Genomic DNA, 22,094 nt, shown 5'->3' on the forward strand with positions numbered 1-22,094 from the left:
TTAGCTTTGTATTGCACTTTAAAAGAGCCTCATTTATTTAATATGCTATTATTTTGTCAACATATCCATGGCATAAAATGGTTGTCAAATTAACATAATATTGCTTATTACATCATTTTGGCCAGTATATAATCAAATGCATATATTTTGTGCCAGGCCTAGTTGGAAGAAAATGGAAATAAAACAAAATGATTTTTTTGTTTGTTAGCAGTTTAAAATGCAGCTATAAATAACACCTGAGAGGAAATTTGAGAGAGGGGGATAGGCAGAGAGTGAGAGGCAGAATAAGGGAGGAAGAGGCAGAAATGGGGAGAGATGCAGAGATAAGGGGAGGGAGAGAGAGGCAGAAAAGTGAGTTTTCAGGCACTTGACTTTAGGAGCTGCAGAGAGAGCTGTTTGAGTGAATGAGCTGATTAAAGTGCGAGAGGGTGTGTGAAGGAGATGGTGGAGGAGAGAAAGACGGAGTGTGTGTCTGACGTGTCACCACTCTTAAACTGATTTGATTTTTAATGTTTTGCTAGATGTGAAGAGACCGATAGCTGCAGTGTCTGCAGGGAGCTGATTCAACCTGTTCTCCATTTCTGTGTGTGTAGTGCTGTAAGCTCGTTTGGTGGGTTTTAGTGATGTTGGTGTGGTGGTGTGTAAGCGGTTGGTGTGGTATTAGTGAAGGTGAAAGGCTGTTAGTGGGGTAGTGTTGGTGTGGTGGTCTGGGTGTGTTGGTGTGGTATTAGTGAAGGTGAAAGGCTGTTAGTGGGGTAATGTTGGTGTGGTGGTCTGGGTGTGTTGGTGTGGTATTAGTGAAGGTAGAAGGCTGTTAGTGGGGTAGTGTGGCGGTCCGGGTGTGTTGGTGTGGTATTAATGTCGATCAGCAATGACTTTGTGAACTGCCTCCTCACCCTGGGAGGCCCAGAGGTTAAAGGTTAATCAGTCAGCCAGACCCCCTTCCCACCCTGTATTCTCTCAGTTTCTCTCTCCATCTCTCACACCCTCACACACACACACACACACACCAGCCTAAAACACGATTCACACGCAGCATTATCTGATACTCTGGTTGTTTTATGCTACAGGCCACTCCCACTATCCCTGCTTTCTCTAGTTTTTTTTTCTTTCCTTTCTTTGTCATTTTTTCTCCTTTAGCTCAGCAGTGGGTATACATTAATACAAGCTGTGCTCCAACACTTAGTGGTCCATAATTGTTTTAATACATAGATGGGATACGTTGTAGTTTCTGAATAAATAATACTGTATTTCATATTTAGTATTTTTTTATTAAATATATGCTGAATAAATTGTATTTATTAAATAATAAGTAGAAACTGTGTAATGTATTGCATGTATTGAAATGTGCTAAAGATGTCTGAAGATGAGTGTTTTTTTTAGGTACCGAATAATTAATAGTTAGCAGTTATTTAATTCTTACTAATTTAGAACTTATTAAACAATTAGCAGGTACTGAATAGTTAGTAAATACTAAAGTAGTAGGAATTTAATTAATATTTCTTCTTAAATAAATAATAGGTACCGAGTAATTAGTAAGTTTATTTTCAAAAGCTGTACCATATATTGTGCAAATAAACATATCTGAAGTATAAGGATATTCTATATTCTTGGTTCTGCTCAGAGCTTTTACATCATGGTGTTGTTTTGTTGTTATAGAGAGATGTGTATGGCAGTAGATAGATAGATAGATAGATAGATAGATAGATAGATAGATAGATAGATAGATAGATAGATAGATAGATAGATAGATAGATAGATAGATAGATAGATAGATAGATAGATAGATAGATAGATAGATAGATAGATAGATAGATAGATAGATAGATAGATTGATTGATTGATTGATTGATTGATTGATTGATTGATTGATTGATTGATTGATTGATTGATTGATTGATTGATTGTTTTCACTGTCAGTACATAGCCTCCGAAACACAGATACATGTATAAATACACTTAACACAAACATTCCATCCCGTCCCCACCAACCTCCACCATCCCCACATACAGTCCAAAACACACATATATAATCAGGTAGACTCCAAACAAAGTGAGTAAGTTCAACAATTCACCGCCGCGCACTTTCGTTTAGGGTGGATATCGCAAAGGGCACAAAGCTTTTCCCAAAGCGTGCCCGTTTCCATACCAATGTTCTGTATCTACGCCCTGATGGGAGCAGAATAAAAAAGGGGTTTAAAGGGTGGCTGGGATCCTGTGCAATAATTTGTAGTAGTGAAATATGGGTCAGAATGTGCTGTATTGGTTGTGTTTATCTGTTTGTTAGCATGATGAGAGCAGCACAGGCATGATGAAGCACCGGGAGTGAGAGATGCTCTCTGACCCCATCTCTCCCGCTGAATGTGTGGGTCAGTTTAGTATAGAGAATAGAGAATATGTGTTGTTGTGTTTAGAGGAAATGTCATTTTCGCTATGCTTTGGCTGATCCCTTCCCCTTTTCAAACACCACACACACACACACACAGTCTGACGCTATTGGATGAATTTAATGATGACAAAAAAGTTAGAGGGTGGTCACTTTCAGAGGTCGTAGGTCGTTTGGGGTATTGAAATGACTGGCAGCGATCACATTCTTCAGAATGTTAACATTCTCCTCCATTCCCTGAAAAATCAGACACAATAGCTGCTGAATCAGCGAGAGAGCAGAGCTAGAAGCTTGACCTGCATCCCCATAGCACAGGACTGGTGTCCAGTATGTATGCTAGACACAATAACACTGTGGGAAGTTACAGCCGGGTCCTTCTGTGCAGAAAGTGAAAGAGTGAAAGAACTAATGTAAGAAACTTTTTTTTAAACCAGAACAAAATTAGAAATAAATAAAAAAGCTACGATTTTGAAAGCCATAGAAGAAGCTTGAGGTAACTGATAATATCATTTGCTTTATTTATTTATTTATTTTTGTTATATTTTAATTTTGACCTAAATGTATTGAGGTTAAATATTGCTTTAAATATAGATATGACTTGTATCAGTGATTCATTGTAATCACTTACATTCAAATAGATTTGCAATTATTATTGATTAATAATTAGTGATCAATATTGATTTATTATAGCTTTAATAATATTATTAATGTTACTGTGAGATCAAATTCCTGTTCTAGCTTAAAAAAAAAAGTATTGCTGTTGCACTATTGGCACTGTTTTTGCCTATACAGGTTTAACCACAATTGGTAGATGTATATACCAATCGATATATTTGTCATACTTAAGTGACTAGTAGCCAGGTAACATAGGTGATGTGTATGTTTAAAACAACAATGTGTATGCTCAGAACACACTGTGTGTGTATGTGTGTGTGGGAGAAACATTTCTATTGAGCTGTGTATCTAGGATTTGCCTGGGAACATTGGGAACTGGTTATAAATTAACGCCTAACTATAGGCTTTGCACAGCTTCAGTAAGTAAGTAGGCTGTTTGGGTTGATTCTGGGCTTGGCCAAGCCAATAGGATGTTCAGTGTGTGTGTGTGTGTGTGTGTGTGTGTGTGTGTGTCTGTGTTTGTCTGTCAGTGTGTTTGTGACACTGGTAAAGTCTGCCCGACTAAAGCCTGATGATGCAGTTAATGTGGGGTTTGGGAAGAGTGGGGGTCATGAATTGCCTCCAGGACCCCCCACCTCACAGCCCATTCACACCCAGCACTGTGTGCCTAATGCGTGGGTCGTGTGGGGGGCCCCCAGGGATCGGGGCTAAAAGTCAAGCGCTGTTAGCTGGGGTCAGAGCCAGAGCTTTAGCAGAGGGCCACGCAAACACAGCATTACCTTCTGACCCTCCAGTCATACCTAGAGCTGAGGACAAAACACTCCGGCCTGTCGCATTAGACATGGCTGTTAGCGGGATAAAGGTAGTCCCACTCCCCCATCACACACCAGCACAGTGAGAGAGAGAGGGAAAGAGAGAGAGAGGGAAAGAGTGCTCATATACAGCTTAATCGCTCTGTGTATGTGTCTCTCTCTCTCTCTCTCTCTCTCTCTCTCTCTCTCTCTCTGGCTCCCTCTCTTGCTTTGGCACTGCACTGCTATGTATGACTGAGTGGGGTGTGGGGTCATAAGCTCAGATGACACAGAGCCCAGTCAGTGGGGTTATCTAGCCTGCTAGTGCATGCTGTCCCCACACACACCACATGCTCTCTGTCAACACTTCTACATTTGTGCAAATATAGTGAGAGAGAAAAGGAGAGAGCGGAAGAGTTATGTACGCCAGTTAGATATGAACTACTTTTATGGTCGGTACTCTGCACTTTTTTAATGAATAATTTGCATGCAGAGATTTGTGCCTGTGGTTTATTTAGTCTACTTCTGATTGTTATATAGTAGTGTAGACCCTTCCACTCCAGTATTAACTCCAGTTGGGGAACTAAGTGATTTTTTTTCTCTTATATATTGTGTATATATAGAAACATTTTATTTACAGTGGCATAAAAAGGTTCGGGCACCCCTGATCAGCAGTTTTAGTTAAAAATATATTAGCAGAAGAACACATTAATATTTAATAGGGGAAATGAGGTTTATAGGATTTAAAGAAAGTGTGCAACAATTCTTAAAACTAAATTAGGCTGGTGCATAAATTTGAGCACTCCAACAGAAAAAATACATAAATATTTACTAGATGGCTTCTGGTTGAAGATATTTTGGACCATTCTTCTTTACAGAACATTTCCAGTTCATTCAGGTTTGATGGTTTCTGAGCATGAACAGCCCGCTTTAAATCACAATAATTATTCAGATCTGGGGACTGAGATGGCCATTTCAGAATGTTGTACTTGTCTGTACGTTGTACTCTGCATGAATATCGTAGTGGATTGAGCAGTGTTTAGAGTCATTGTCTTGTTGAAGTATCCAGCCCTGTCGCAACTTCAACTTTGTCACTGATTCTTAAAAAATTGTTCACAAGAATCTGCTGATATTGACTGGAATCCATGCAACCTTCAACTTTAACAACCAGCTTGTTTGTAAAAAACACAACTGCATTAAGTAATAAGAGTGGAATAAAAGAACCCTAAACGCTCTTTTCTGTTTTCTGGATAATCTAATAAATGCCTTTGTTTGCTGTTTGGCCTGTGCTGAGAGAGAGAGAGATGGGGAGAGAGATGGGGAGAGAGATGGGGAGAGAGATGGGGAGAGAGATGGAGAGAGAGAGGGAGCAAGAACCTCCATCCTCCACAGTATTGCCTTAGCTACAGACCATATGATGCAGTGAGTGTGCTTTTAAAGTGAGTCGAGGAGCAGTTGTCACTCATTAGATTAGGAGGGGAGGAGCTGTCACTGTTGATATGTGCCTTCCAGCCAATCAGAAAATAGTTCTGCATTCCCCTTTGTCCCGTGCTATTGAAAAGGTTGGGTCGTGGCTTGACATGACATTGTAAATGGCACATTTTACATGTGGTAAGATGTAAAAGTGGTAAGATGTAAAAGTGGTAAGACAAAAAATTTTACATACATGTTGTCTTAATAAATTGAATACATCTGATATATTGAAAGTCTCACAGTTTTAAGAGTCCTGTTTCTCCTTAGAAATGAGAGCATTCTTTACTTTTGAGGTCAGCCTTCAAGCTTATAGCTGACAAGTTTTCTCTCCTAAACCTAATCCTGTCTTCCTGTGATTCTGCTAAACTGATTCCCAGATTTAGAAGAAGTGAAGAAATGCGAAATGTCAAATGCTGCCGTCACCCTGCCCTGATGAATGAGATTTATCCACCCACACCTGTAGAACAAGGCTGCAGCCATTACTTAGCATTTGTTCTATTAGTCATCAATAATGAGGTTTATGGAAGTTGATAAGTCAAAATGTTGCCTAAGAAAACAAATTAATACATTAGTATTATATTTGACAATGTTTGGTTAACAGTGGTATGATACAATCTGTACAATCACTCTGGTGTTAGTCACTGCAAAAAGTATTGTGTAATATGTGTGTGTTATATGTATTTCATTGTTCTGTAAATTAGAAATTTCAATGATTACACAGATTAAATTTAAAATGGTACTGAATTTGGCTGAAGTGAATAAAAGACATAATAATAGATAGATGAGTACTAATTATGTAAATAATGTATAAAGTAAGGGTGGGCGATATGGCTCTAAAATAATATCACGATATTTCAGGGTATTTTAGGAAAACAGAAAAATAATTCATTAATTTCAGGAATATAGTATAATAGTATAACAGTATAATCATAATGTGACAAAATAAATAATATAGCATAAAATAATATAATGCAGCAAAAAATATTGCAGAATATTTTTTAATGCATATAAACTAAAACAATTATACAATAAAAACACTTCACAGTAAATAATGGACTACTTTTAAGACAAACCATCCCTACTATCACAATATGAATTTTTAATATCATGATATTTCTGTGTCACGATATATTGTATACGATATAACATTGCCCACCCCTAGTATAAAGGATCCATGCTTTTTATTTATTTAAATGTATATAGTTTTCCAATAAGGAACTACTTATGATTGTTTTATGGAGCAAAACAGCCATCATCTTTTTCATTGATATTCTCACCTCCTTTTTATTTTATTATTAAAGTATTTTAGTTTTTTGATGTATAAATAAGAAGAGTTAGTAACTTTGGTTGGAGGGGAAAAAAGCTCCAGTACTATATACAACCCTGTTATTTTGCCTCAGAATTAAGCACACTTTAGCAGCATAGTTAAGTTTTTAAAGATGGTAAGAAATCAGTTCTTTTTGACGATATGGCCCCTTTAATTGCAGTGATAGTTTCCAGCATGGTGTTGGAGTGCAGAGCTGCCAGAGGCAGAGAGCCGTCTTTTACATCCTCATAAATACAGCGTTATCAGGCAGTGAGAGCAGGAGGAGATTTATCCCAGTGATTAGCCACCATAGAATCCTCCCCCATTAATCCAGCGGGAAGACACCCTGCAACTAACTCTCTCTCCTCCCGCACACTTTCTCTCTCTCTCTCTCTCTCTCTCATACAAAATAAATGATTAGCTATGGGGAGTTAATTATTTCTCATTTTAGGGGTGTTTTTCAGAGAGGACAGAGGGGAGATGCTGTGCTGCTCTTTGGAGCTGGTCCATGACTTCTTGGAGTTCCGGACTCCATGAATCCTCTGAAGGGTGTAGGGTGTGCTGGATCAAACGCAGGCGCATGCACAGACATACACACAGCTGCAGATCTGAGTGTGTGTGTGAGAGCCTATTCCAATTAGCTGACACTCAACTGTCACTCAGTCTAAACATTCAGATTGGGACTGACTTCACCACTAGGTGGTGCTATTGCCTCCGCAATCACCGTGCTCTTTAAAACCAGCTGTTAAAATCAAGTCTGATTAGGTGTTCAATGGGGGGTCTTTCTTCCTCCTGCTGATGGCCTCTATGTCCCTCTCTCTTTTTTTCTGCAGGATCACAGACCAGCGTTACGAGAGGGTGCCATATTTTCTATTTGGCGATTTTAACTTCAGGCTGGACTCAAAGCAAGTTATAGAGGTGAGAATTTGCATATGTTAATTACCATAACCTGATTTAATTTATACATCTGAATTAATCTACTACAGATGTGGTTCTCAAACTGTACACAGAAGCATCCCAGGGTTGTATACCAGATGACCTCAGAGATATTTATGCATACATACACATACACAAATATTAATAATTACATTCTTTAGTTTTCCAATACAGATTTTTTATTTTTACAAATGTTTCTGTTTATTTTTTAAGCCAATAGACTCTGTATGTAAGCCCTAATAAATTCATTATTATTATAGGCCCTGCAATAGAACCCTGTGGTGCTCCACAATTCCGAAAGGTTTCTGCATTATAAATAATAGCTAAAAAATCTCTGGTTTCAGGCGATGCCTTGTAGACACTGTAGTCCACTGATTGCCTTACACGCCTTTTATTTCCCTCTGTTATCTGTAGCCATATAACAGAGGGTTTTACTATATCCAAACCAAGATCAGTTAAATCCATGGGCCTGTTTGTTCGCAGTATGAAAGCACTTTTAAGATGCCTTGGTTGACGGATGTTATCACTCATTAAACGACAAAAGAAGAGAAAGGACTGGTGCAGAAGTATCGTAAATGCTTACGCTTGTGACTCCTATGTTTACTGTAACTGTAGATTAACTTTTATTTATACACAGAAATGTTAAAAAAATCAGACTTTACTCTGTTACACTTATTATGCTGTGTGACACGTGTGCACTCACAGTAAGTTTGATTGGGTAAAACACCTGGAAAGGCAACTCGCTGAACTGACAGTTGATGGTATCAGGATGCAGGAAAGTTTTTAATGCATTCAGTCTGAATTTATACAGCTAATCGGACTAAACGTATACACTGTACAAACTGTATCAACCTTGGTTCGGACTCTGGTCCCCTTAGTTTGATCATGGGTGGTACATGGTCTAAAAAGTGTGAGAACCACTGTACTACAGCATACCTCAGCTTCCCCGCAACACACTTTTATTGACTCGCTTGCTGGCTTGCCCTCACTCCCAACACACACCTCTCACATATGTGTGGTCAATTTAAGTATGTTATCACACCTTAATCAGTACTTCCACTGCTCACTAAGGATCTCCACACAGCACCTTACATAGGTGTTATATAGCCCCTCATTAGCACATAGAGTGAGAGTGTGTGTGTAAGCATGTATGCATGTGTGTGTGTGAGAGAGAGAGCGAGAACAACCCTATAACATAACAATGCACTTTGCAGGCAGGTTAGCAAACACAGCTGGGCTGGGGCAGTGGTGAGCACATTAATGAGTCATAAATCTCACAGTTGTAAAACGCCACAGCAACGCCAGCACTGAGACACTGTCTGCCCTCCATTCAGATGAGTGCAGGACCCCCTGTCGCTCTCGTTCTCACTCTCAATCTCTCGTTCTCCTCCCTTCTCTTCTTTCTCCACGTTTCTCTGTTTATGTTTAAATGGATGTAGTCTTATTTAGTAATGCTTATAATAATAGGACAGTTCTGAACAGTAATAGATAGATATAGACAAATAGTGTCTGTGTGTGTGTGTGTGTGTGTGTGTGTGTGTGTGTGTGTGTGTGTGTGTGTGCAAATATGTGACCCTGTGTGTGTGAGAGAGAAAGAGAGAGAGAGATTCAGGTCATTGTCCTTGCTGAGGAGGTTCTCACTGTTAAAGTGAAGGGGGGAGGAGAACGAATGGAGGGCTTCCTGAATAGCTGAATTGTTTTCTTGTTCAATTGTTGAACAGTTGAATTGCCGAACTATAATGATGCAGGAAGGACTTCATCCTGTGTGGTAAAGTAGATAATAGTCTTCCTCTATTCTCTTTTACTGCGGCTGCAGTTTGGGCAGCCTGCCACAGGGAGCACTGCTCTGCTCGCTCTGACGAATTCTCCCAGTCTTCTTTCTTTTCAGGTCCATCCCATAAAGCATGGGTGGCCTTACAACCTAGAATTGTTATTACTAGCATAATAAATAAATTTGTATTTGTCATTTGTAAGTGTCATTATCACTTTTTCTCTCTTTATGCAGTAGTCCATTGGAATTGAGAAAAATATAAATAAATAGTGTATATATGTGTATTTCTAGCCATTGAGAAGCTGGATAGAAGAAAAGAGAGGCTCTCAGAGCAGTCATTACTCAGGGAAATCTCAGTCATTGCTGAGGATCTTTGTTTCATAAGATTAATGAAAGGAGTCTTGACGAAGATGTTAATTAACATTTAAATAAAATATGTTTTAAGATATAAAAGTATTGACATTAAATATAAAATTTATTACACAGTGTAAAATTATTCTACACACAAACAATTTTTTTTAATGTTTATTAGCTTTATTCCAATAAGTTAAAAATTCCAAACTCTTTGAAGTATGGCCCAATATAACTGCTGTAAAGTTATTTTAAAGTCTTTTCACATTTACTTCCATTATTTCCATTTCTGTCATTTTTTTTATTTGACGTTATTTCAAAATCTAAATTCCATATTAAATGGAACAATAGAAATGTTAAAAAATGGCTTGAAATTTAAATCCATTTACATTAACCTTTATTATTTCTATTTTTGTCGTTCTCTTTTTTGACAATATCCATGTGCGATTTGCTCCAGAATCACTTAAAATTTAAATCGTTTTTACATTGACTTCTACTAGAAGTTAAGAATTTATTTTTCCTTTTTCTGTAAAATTGTCATTCTCATTTTGCATATTTATTATTAAATGGAAGTCATTAGATAGAATGTTTATTAAGGCATATCAAACTCTATTAGTCAAATTCTTCAGCCCCTCCCCTCACACACCTCTGCACTGCTCTATCAGGATGTCCTGTTTTCCCAGGATGCCCTGCGTTTGTCTGGGAAGAACACCCATGTGATGCTGTGGCTGTGTGTGTGTGTGTGGGTGGGTGGTTGGATACAGGTGGCACATTCTTGACATGCTTATGCGGCAGGATCAGTAACCAGAGGCATGGGGCCAGCCCCTTCTCCCGCTCTCTCTCTCTCTGTCTGTCTTACACACACACACACGGACACACACACTTGTGAACAGGGTACTCCAGTAATTGTGTCAGACAGAGGGGAACTGGCTTCAATTCACCCCATTTAGCGGTGCTTTTCACTGGGGACAAAGGGTATAGCCACGTGGGTCCTAATGCTACAGTCTCTCTCTTGCTCTCTCTCCTGCTTTCTCTCTCACTCTTACTATCACTTACTCTCTCTCACTTAAGATTCAGTTCCTTTATTGGCATGATTAATGATTACAGTATTGCTAAATCTTGACAATAGCAGATATATAATTGACATCACAGTGCAGTGAAGTAGTGACAGTCAGTAGCAGTAGTAAATGAAGAAAACGATAATGAACAGTATATGGATATTAAATAATACACTAGATTACAAATATAAAAAAATTAATAAATTGTAAAGAACAAATAAAAATTATTTGTCATTAAAGTCATTAAAGTCATTAAAATTAAAGTCATTTTGGAGCATTTTTATCGGTCCAAATTCTTCAGGACTTTAAATAAACCTGCTTATTCTTTGTTTATTTTAAAATAATAGATAATAAGTCAAAGTCAAAGTGGTTTTTATTGTCATTTCAGCTATATACAGAGTACACAGTGAAACGAAACAACGTTCCTCCAAGGACCATGGTGCACATAAACACAGTGTAGACAGAACAATAGTGCAACAGTACAAAAGTGCAGACAGACAATACAACACAATACAGACAAAGAATACTAAATAACAAGACAGTGTGCAAAAAGTGTGCAAAAAAGACCAGTGAGGTAGTAATTACCTCTATTACACAGTGTGCAATAGAGTCCAGTGAGGTAGTAGGGTTTTTAATGCTTTCCATTTTCTGGGGTAAGTGGGGTAAGAGTGTGTGTGCATGTACAGAAAAACCATCAGTTCAGTCTCTGCAGTTGAGGAGTCTGATGGCTTGGGGGTAGAAGCTGTTGCAGAATCTGGTCGTGCTGGACCGGATGCTGCGGTACCTTCTTCCCGAAGGCAGGAGGGAGAACAGTTCGTGTGAGGGATGAGTGGGGTCATTCACAATGCTGGTTGCTTTGCGGATGCTGCGGGTGGTGTAAATGTCCGTGATGGAGGGGGGAGAGACGCCGATGATCCTCTCAGCTGTCCTCACAATACGCTGGAGGGTCTTGCGGTCAGAGACGGTGCAGGTCCCAAACCAGGCAGTGATGCAGCTGCTCAGGATGCTCTCAATGGTCCCTCTATAGAAGAGTGTGAGGATGGGTGGAGGGAGACGGGCCTTTCTCAGCTTCCGGAGGAAGTAGAGACGCTGCTGGGCTTTCTTGGCTGTAGAGCTGGTGTTCAGGGTCCAGGTGAGGTTATCTGCTAAGTGGACACCAAGGAACTTGGTGCTCTTAACAATCTACACAGAGGACCTGTCGATGTTGAGTGGAGAGTGGGTGTGTTGTGCTCTCCTGAAGTCAACAACCATTTCCTTTATCTTGTCCACATTCAGGTGAAGGTTGTTGACTGTACACCAGTCTGTCAGCCGCTGCACCTCCTCTCTGTATGCTGACTCGTCGCCTTTGGTGATGAGACCCAGCACGGTTGTATCATCAGCGAACTTGATAAAGCTGTTAGAACTGTGTTTTGCAGCACAGTCATGAGTCAGCAGGGTGAACAGCAGAGGACTCAGGACACTGCCCTGGGGGGCCCCAGTGTTCAGTGTGATGGTGCTGGAGGTGCTGCCCCCGAACCGGACTGACTGGGGTCTCCCCGTCAGAAAGTCCAGGATCCAGTTGCAGAGGGGGGTGTTGAGGCCGAGCGAGCTTAGCTTCCTGATGAGTTTCTGTGGGATGATGGTGTTGAATGCTGAACTGAAGTCTATAAACAGCATTCTGACGTAAGTGCCCTTCTTCTCCAGGTGGGTGAGGGAGAGATGAAGGGTGGTGGTGATGGCATCATCCGTGGAGCGATTGGGACGATACGCAAACTGCAGGGGGTCCAGTGAAGAGGGCAGTCGTGTCTTGATGTTCCTCATGACTAGCCTCTCGAAGCACTTCATGATGATGGGTGTAAGTGCAACGGGACGGTAGTCATTGAGGCAGGACACTGTGGACTTCTTCGACACGGGAACGATGGTGGTGGACTTCAGGCACGTTGGGACAGTGGCGCTGCACAGGGAGATGTTGAAGATGTCCGTGAGAACATCTGTCAGCTGGTCTGCGCACTCCCTGAGCACTCTGCAGGGGATGTTGTCTGGTCCTGCAGCTTTTCGTGGGTTGACTCTGCGCAGAGTGTTCCTCACATCCACTGCAGTCAGGCACAACACCTGCTCGTCCAGCTTGGGCATGGTCTTTCTCACCATCGTTTTGTTTTGTGCCTCAAACCGTGCATAAAAGTTGTTCAGGGCATCAGGGAGGGAGGCATCACGTTCACAGGACGGTGGCATTGTCCTGTAGTTGGTGATTGCCTGGATGCCCTGCCACATACGCCGCGCGTCACCCGTGTCCTTGAAGTGGCTGTGGATTCTCTGGGCGTGTGCGCGCTTTGCCTCTCTGATGGCTCTTGACAGGTCGGCTCTCGCTTTCCTCAGGGCCACCTTGTCACCCACTCTGAAGGCGGAGTCGCGGGTCCTCAGCAGCGCACGTACCTCAGCAGTCATCCAAGGCTTCTGGTTTGGGCGTGTAGTGATGGTCTTGGAGACAGTGACATCAATACACTTGCTGATGTAGCCAGTGACTGATGCTGCATACTCCTCCAAATCAACAGAATCGCCTTCAGTAGCAGCCTCCCTAAACATGTCCCATGCAGTGCACTCAAAACAGTCCTGAAGGGCAGAGATGGAGCCTGCCGGCCAGGTTTTCACCTGCTTCTGAACTGGTCTGGAGCGTCTGATGAGTGGTGTGTATGTTGGAGTCAGCCAAACACACGTGGTCCGAGAAAGCGAGGTGGGGGCGGGGCTCCGCCCGGTACGCGCTGGGGATGTTTGTGTAAACAAGATCCAGCGCGCTCGCTCCTCTCGTTGCAAAGTCCACATGTTGATGGAATTTAGGGAGCACTGACTTGAGATTTGCGTGGTTGAAATCTCCGGCGATAATAAACAGTCCGTCTGGGTGTTTGTTCTGCAGATCGCTGATAAACCGATAGAGTTCACACAGAGCCTCTTTAGCATTAGCACCAATGCTAGCGCTGGGTGGGATGTAGACAGCAGCTATTAGCACGGCGGAGAACTCCCGTACTAAATAAAAAGGCCTGCACTTGACTATCAGGAACTCCACCAGCGGAGAGCAGTGTTTGGCGACAGTCACAGCGTTGTTACACCATTCCGTGTTGATGTAAACACACACGCCTCCACCGCGGGTCTTCCCGGATAGAGCCGCGCTCCTATCCACTCTGAACGCGGTTAGCCCGGCTAGCTGAATGGCGCTGTCCGGAATGTTGTCGTTCAGCCACGATTCCACAAAAAACAAAACACAGCAGTCTCTGAACTCACGCTGGGTTGTTCGCTGGAGTCGGGTGTAGTCCAGTTTATTGTCAAGTTAACAGACGTTTGCCAGAAAGAGCGATGGTATAGCCGGCCGGCTAGGACTAGCCTGTAGCCTCGCGCGGATCCCGGCTCTCTTTCCGCGCTTACGCTTACGCTCGCAGCGCTTGCGATGGCACTTCCGCTGGGCTCCGGCGTCAGGAAACACCGCGGGCTGGCGGCCTGGGTCTCTTAGCAGGCTAAGCTCAAGTAGCGTCTGCAGAACCTCGTCCGGTAGCGTGTTTTCTGGCTGATTTCTCCACTGTAGCAGGGTGGTAGGGTGGCGGTGGTAGAACATGTGCACGGGTGTTCCGATGCACATATTTGCAGGAAATAAACGGAAAAAACGACAAATAGTAACACAAAAGCACCATTTAACGGACCCGGAGCGGCCGCTGCGTGTTAACGCGCCGCCATCTTGGGTGGGTGCCCAAGATGCTGCCCTGCTTATAGTGGACTGTCTCTACTTTCTACAGAATCTTTCTACTTGATTTTGGAACATTGCTATGAGGAACTGATTGTGCTAAAGGATTACAGTATTAGTGAGGTGACTTCAGCAGGGCCTCTGAATGCTTGTACTTTCTAGTGTGTTTATGCTCACACTGTAGATCTTACTTTTTCTTTCTACCCCTCCTTCTCTATATTTCCCACACTTGTTCTGTTTTATTCATTCTCTGAATCACTCTTTCTCATACAGCTCTCATTATGTAACAGATAGACATGTTGGATGGGAGGAGAGAAGAACAGGAAAAGGGCTTTTAGGTGTTAATGATGAAAAAGAGCTAGACCTGCTCTTAACACAGGTGTGCTGACCCTGTGTCCCCCTCAGTAGAATCTGAGCAGTAAAGGGTGCTCTTTTGTCTATGTTCAGTGTTTTCAGACCCCTGGCTGTGTGTATAAGGGCTATTTACATTTTTTATGTAAAGAAGAATCTGAGAGGAAGAAGTCAAACTGAAATAAACACACATATCTGAATATGCAGTGTTATCAGTAGCATCAGTATTTGCAGAATAATGCAGTTTATTTTTTGTGTGCTCTTAAAGTGACTGTCCATAATAATGATACTGTCCTTAATAGTAATATGATATTCTATTAAAAATAATGTGAACTGTGTGCACACATAAAGGCTTAGTGTCATTGTCCAATAATGGTCAGTGTCCTGCTGTGTGCTGGTGTTCTGTGTTCCGGCTGTAGCAGAGTAGCAGAAGTGCATGCTGGGATTGGCGGGGACCCCGGGTTGTCGGCGGTAGTGAATCAGTGTGCGCAGTGACAGAGCGCCGGCCGGGCACCTGCTCGCCAGTATATTTAAAATCTCTCCTAATTAAACTTAATAGAATGTAAATTTAATTTCTGCAAAAATGGCTTGGTCCGCACGGGCCGTTCCAATTTGAGGATTGATAGAGGCCGGCGGGAAGGTTAATTACTGACTTGATCTACTGTCCCCGTGACATAACTTGTGCTTGTTTTAATTGGAGTTTATCCGCTGCTTTCGCGGGCTGCTGTCATTACACCAGTGATTTGAAGGGACAGACTCTCAGGAGAGGGCTGGAATTTCAGGCCCAGCGCCCCCTATCTGCAGCAAAGAGGGAGCGCAGGAAGAAACCCCTCTCACACATCAATCTTTCCTGCTTTTGTCCCAGCCGTTATGTGGGCTGAGCAGCATGAAATTAAAGGTGGGGCTGTGTACAATCGGCCTCTCCAAATGAGGGCTGTAAACTGCTGCTTAATGACAGGCATGGGTAATAAAGATTTCATTTTTCACCGTTTGAAGAGGTTTACAGCGCTCTTCTGATGCCAAAGTCAACTCTGTCCCTGTTTGTTTTTGGAGCCAGAGAGGAGAAGTGTGCGTGTGTATAAATTGTGTGTGTGTGTGTAAAAGTGAGAGTGAAACTCTTTTTGTTAATGTTGTGTAGCTGGTTTTGCTGTGAATTGTTTTTAGTATAGATTTGTGTATGTATGGGTAGTTTTTGTGTGTGGGTGTGGGTGTGTGGGTGTGGGTGCGAGTGTGTGTCCATCTGCACGTGTTTACATGGTGCTTGGCAGGCGCTTGGGGTGGCGTCTGCTGCTGGTGCACTGTTGTGAGAGGGGGCAGAGCCGTGTTTACTGCTGAGATCTTCCTCACACAATAAGGCTCCATTTCACGCTGCGTTTGTGCGCACGTCCTGCCATAAATCAAAAGACAGGCAGCGGAATTAAGTGTACACTACATTAGTCAGGCTAATTAATTTTGGGACGCATCCATCCATTAGTCAGTGGGCGTGCACTGATCGGCCCTCTGTTCTACGAGACTCTCGACACCAGAGATAGTGACCCTCATCCACATCTAATAAACTAGCAATTGAGACACACACACACACAACCACAGACACAATACAATATCATTCCTTCATGTTTTTATAAGTGAGCAATTCTAACTTATGATAATGTTCTACTGATCTCTGATTTATTCAAGTATTTAGCAGTAATTTCAGGCCTTAAATCCGCACCACTTTGCTCTTAAATTTCTTTACACTTCCTTAAATCTGTTTGTTAGGAGCAGTAAGATGTTATATAGAATTTTATTTTGTTGGGCTGTCAAGTAATTAATACTCCTTAATCAAGATAATTTGTTTTGTAAATAAAGCTTATGAGACAAATTTGAGGAAACGAAAAGCATTTAAGGAAATGAAAAGCATTTTTTTGTGATACAACAACAATATATTTAATATATTTTTAACTTCATCTTCAATCATTCCATAACATCATCATTATATGAAATTTCCACTTATATTAATCACTATAAAAGGAGTTTACACTGTACAGCTGTACGATCTTAAAAAGGCAGAATATATCTGCCCAATGCCAAAATATCACACTGCTGTTGATTTTTTGGTTTGGGACCAGTTTGGTTTTTAGGGCTGAATAATAATTTAACATCAAAATATTAATCATGATATAAATTTATTCAGTATCTGACTATTGGTCTTTACAGTGTACGCATTACATAAATTGGCAAAATCATTTGGCAGTAAAAAGGTACACACAAAATATATATTATTTCTATCTGTTTTGTTTTCTCTTGGAAAGTTATCATTTTTGAGAGACGTGATTTTTGTGTGACAGCAATGTTTTGAAAAAGAGACGCTACAGTTACTGATTATGAGCTTCATACTACAATTCAAACACTTTTTCCAATAATATTTTTTTCGTTATCTAACTTGATATTTTATTTATTTAGCGCTTTTTTAAACAAAATCTTCCTAATAGAAGTTGTGTTGTTTCATTTAGTGACATACAGCTTTTTTCTATTCTAAGTTACATTCAAAATATAAATAGAATATAAATAGAATAAATTACAGTAATATATGCACAAAAAATATTATTCCCTCATCTGTTGCCCTGATTGTTAAAATAACATTTTACTAAATAAATCTACTAGACTATTGAGTGTTGCTTATTTTTGAGATCTTAAGTTACTAAAGGAAGTCCTTGTTTTCACTTTTGCTCATCACCTTATCATGTCCATGAAACAGCATCAATCCAGATAAACTCACATGATCTCTCTGATAACCTCAGCTAATACACAGAGAACATTAGCAGTAAACAAGCGCTTTTCTTTCTCTCTCGCTATCTCTCTCTCTCTGCCTCCCTGTTTCCCTCCCACTCCATCCCTTCCCCTCTCTCCATTTAATAATACTAACACAAAGAGCGCTACACAGAGCGCAGAAGAGTGTGTCGGCTTTGATCGGGACGTAATTAAAAAGCAGAGAGAATGAAGAACAACTACTGGCCTCTGTTCCTCTTGGAGCCTGGTCCCCAGCAGGCTGCTCGAGCGCTCCTGGGGCCTGGCCCTATTGTGCCGGGCTCCACAGGCGGGCGATGGGGGCGAGGGGGGCGCCTGGCACTGGACGCCACTGCGGCCTCTGTCACAAACACACACACACACACACACACACACACACTCTCGCTCACACACACCCCCCAAGAGCTTCCTATGACTGCATGGTGCAACTTTATAGAGCGCCAGCCCATATGAACCCACTCAGCCAGTGAGTGAGCTCTTTGATTGGCCGGCTTTCATTTAAAGATCAGACAGCTTTCACAGTAATACATGCATTTAAAATAATTAGTCAGAGACTGTTACAGATGAGAAAGCATGATTTTTCTGAATTGAAACAAAAAGCTAAATCGTATGAGAATGAAATGAGTTCTGAATGCTCAATTTTTGATCAGAGATAATAGTCAATCGAAATAAAAATATTATAAAAATTATATTTGAAGAACATCATTTATTTAATGCTCTCCATAAAAAGTAAAATTGTACAAAAAAAAAAATATATATATATATATATACATATATATATATATATATACATATATATATATATATATATATATATATATGTATATATATATATATGTATATATTTCATGGTGTCTTTAATGATGCATGAGATAAGGACACAGAGACATAGCTGCATAAGCAAGCTACTGCAACCACTAGAGGCAGTTTGTGCCATATTAAAAGTCTGTTACTGTGACTAAGCCACTGGTCAGGCATTTATCTAAAAGTTTCTAGATAAGAATATTTCACTGTGTGCTCTGAGTCAATGAGTTAAATAATGATTCAGGAAATCTTCCCTTAGTTTTTCTAAATCCATTGTAATTGAGTGGGGAAAAATGTCTCTATGAAATAGTTACAGAGACACTGTGGGAGAAATATTTGTAAGTTTGGAGTTTGGAGAAACTTCTGACCTGAAGTTTTCATATCAGGAAAAGTACATGCAAAGCAAATGCAAACATAGTAACCAAAAAACCTTTAGAAAATATGTAATACATTATCTATGTATTTATTTATTAATTTACTATTTGTAATTAATTAATACTGAAGAAAAGCACATGTAGGTTCGGTTGATGAGTATTTTAGCTTAGTCTGAGATTTTCTGCAGTATGTAAATTCATATCGAGCCTTTCTATATATTACATTCACATCAAACTCCACTCAAGTATGTTTTATATAAACTATTTATATGACAAGGAATTCCACACTATTATTCTATGCCTTTCACATTTTTTGTTGTCTGTTGTTGGTATGTTTTTCTCAGGTTTGTTAGTCAGTCTGAATTCTGTCCTGCTGTACCCAGCAAACACTGCATCAGAGCACAGATCACAGTGCTCAAACTTGATTTTCCTGAGCTCAGGAAAAGTTTTGCCCAAAAACTGAACTAAGCCAAAAAAAAATCTAATCAAAACAGGACCAGCTTGTTTGCCACAGTTACAGTAGGTTAGGAAGCCAGAGTAATGGAGATAACCACAGTCCATTCAGAATTGAGAAACCCCCACCGTGCATTTCTTACTTATACATTCAGAAGCATTCAGGTGTGGTAAACTCGTCTTTCTGCATTTGATGCTTTTCATCCATTACCAAATGTTCCAAAGGCTGAATTTCACACATGCATACACTTATCTGTAGTTGGGGGGAGTGGGAATGCTATCAGATGTTCGATACACTTCGGTGAGTATAACAAATTGCAAATAAAAAAGATACCTGGTTTAATTTGTAAAAAAAAAATAGAATCCTCTGTATCAATCTGGCGGCACATTCATTCACTGCTGTTCCTCCAGAACTGATGATGAAGTGTATGAACTCCTCTGTCCTTTCAGCAGGACCATCATGTCCTTTTCACTCTCCACTGGGTTCACTGTCTCTCCTCCATCCCTTCCTGCACCATCTTTCTCAAATAGCTGGTGATAGTCGGACTAGCAGGAGGGCAGAGTGAGTTTAGGAAGAAGCTGTGTTCTCTCTTTATTTCTCTCTCTCTCTTTCTCTCTTTTTCTCTTGCTTTCGCCAAGCGGCAGCAGAGGCCTGCGGGCAGAGAAAGAGCTCTTTGTTGCGGGTGGAATAGTGGGCCGCTTGTGGGATGGTCGTCTGTCTATTTTTGACCAGTGCAGTGGCCCTGTGTGGTGTGTAGAGAGCAATATAATGTGAGGGTTTCTAATGGAATTTGATGGCGTGGGCACGGAGGCGCAGGGATTGTTATTGCAAGGAGGCCGGAGGGTCATAAATGAGACTGAGAGCTTTTATCTATGTGCTTCTCCAGTTAACACTTTTCCTGACCTTTATGGTCTTGGCTGCCGGAGCCTGTGAGAAAATTATTGTGCTTTCATGTCAAGTGGTATGTTAATGAGCATGATTGATAGTAGTGTAAATCTTAAGAAGTTTGTGTATTTCTCAGACATTGCACCCTAATTTAGCGATCTATAATGCGTAGATTATAGTATAGATTAAATTATCTATAGTAGGGTTGCCGATACTGACACACAGTATAGGTATCGGCAGTGGTATCGGCTGATACCATTTCCAGGTTTGGAATGCGGAAGTAAAAAATAGCAGGGTAAACAGCGCGGGTAGAACGTACAGACAAAATGGAGCAGCATAGCAAGAGCTGCTACTGCAGCAGGGTGCCTTTCTACTCAAACAGAAAACTAAACAACCAAACCTAAGTAACCTGCAAACCGAGCCGAACGCTAACCGAGCGGAACGCTAACTCTAATCGAGCCTAACGCTAACCTAGCCGAACGCTAACTGAGCCGAACGCTAACTGAGCCGAACGCTAACCGAGCGGAATGCTAACTCTAATCGAGCCTAACGCTAACCTAGCCGAACGCTAACGCTATGGATCAGAAATACTGCCGTCCACCATCTCCTGGTTAGTAACTTTACAACTCCTATATCAGTTTACACAATACAGATCTGAATACACGAGCCATCTACCTAAATAACCATCTAAATATTTATACTTGCCTGAGTAACAGTCTTAACTGCCGGCGGGCCAGAAAAATATTATAATTAATATATGGCTGTGTTTATGAATAATTATAGGTTCAATATAGACACCCAATATGCCAATTTAAAGCTTAAAATATCTGCTTTTCAGTTAACTAGCATATTTATCTGTATTTCCTTTCAGAAAAGAAACATTTAGAGTGAGATATGCTTTTTTGTTAGAAATATTCATCATAATTTTCATATTTGCGTTTTTCGTACGTCCATATTTGAACCAATGTGGACATGTTATACATCATTCCAACCGTCTAACTCTCAGGATTACGGAACCATCTTACTATAGGATGCATGGTTCCTGAATTAGAACCGAAAGAGTGAGTTTTACAGCAGCGTTTTTTACATGTCTCTACTTCAGCACACACACACACACACACTGCGGAGCAGCCAATCAGGTTAGGTTATTATTTGTGCTTCTCAGCAGAGGATACTCACCTGCGTGTTAAAGCTGTGAAGATATGCCAGCAGCTCATTTAAGGGAACAGCAATGTTATTTTATTTTTTATTCTGTTTATTGTTCAGTTAAAAGTTGACAACTGACTGACAGAAATTTACCTGAGCATACTTGGACAGATACTATTTTAATGGTGCAGGCAAAAGGAGTGAAAATAGACAGTTGACAGGGTATAAGATAGCAAAGAGTATTGTCTTTTTTTATTCAACTTTGGTAAACTTGTATACTAACATATAATATACTAACATATATTGATGTATGTAAAAATGGATGCTCTTTAAAAAAATAAATTGTAGATTATTATGGGAAATTTAGATTTAGAATAATTGTATTGAATTTTATTGAGTTCTGCCCCAATTCCCTTCAAGTAGACTAGTTATAAATTAGCAATTTATCAGTGTGAACAGGATGTCTGTTCAGAAGTAAAAAAAACAACAACATTCTATTTATGCTTAGAAATATATAAAATGTAATAAATGATTCTCTTACCCCTTCCTCCTCTTCTCAGTTATAATGCCAAAGCTCTGCCTGAAACTTTTAACCTGATTAAGATATTCTACTCTGCTCTGCTTTGAGGTATTATCATAAAGGAAAAAATATAAAACCAAACGGACCTGTTGTCCTCTTGACAGTTTTGATGCATATCACACAATTCACTATAAGTCAAATAATCTTATGATATTTTTAATACAGTCTCATGATGAGAGCTGTCAGGTACATAATATGAACTAAGCTTATGATGTTTTTACTTAACATGCCTGATGCTGTTTATCTCTGTGCTCCTGTTAACTATATCTCTCCATTAAGACCACATAAGCAAGATTTTGAGATTACCCCCTGAACAT

At 40.5% G+C, this 22,094-nt stretch overlaps 1 protein-coding gene across 3 annotated transcripts in view; it reads left to right on the forward strand.

Moving 5' to 3' along the window:
• LOC103037390 (inositol polyphosphate-5-phosphatase A) overlaps nucleotides 1-22,094 on the forward strand; it is a 210,562-nt gene that overhangs the window by 145,512 nt on the left and 42,956 nt on the right. For all 3 annotated transcript variants that reach the window (XM_022684630.2, XM_022684631.2, XM_049481646.1), the window contains one exon: nucleotides 7,405-7,489. In XM_022684630.2, coding sequence (XP_022540351.2) covers nucleotides 7,405-7,489 — 85 coding nt within the window. The remainder of the gene's footprint in view (nucleotides 1-7,404; nucleotides 7,490-22,094) is intronic.

This window comes from Astyanax mexicanus, chromosome 7, assembly GCF_023375975.1.
Source record: "Astyanax mexicanus isolate ESR-SI-001 chromosome 7, AstMex3_surface, whole genome shotgun sequence".
NCBI classification, from domain to species: domain Eukaryota; kingdom Metazoa; phylum Chordata; class Actinopteri; order Characiformes; family Acestrorhamphidae; genus Astyanax; species Astyanax mexicanus.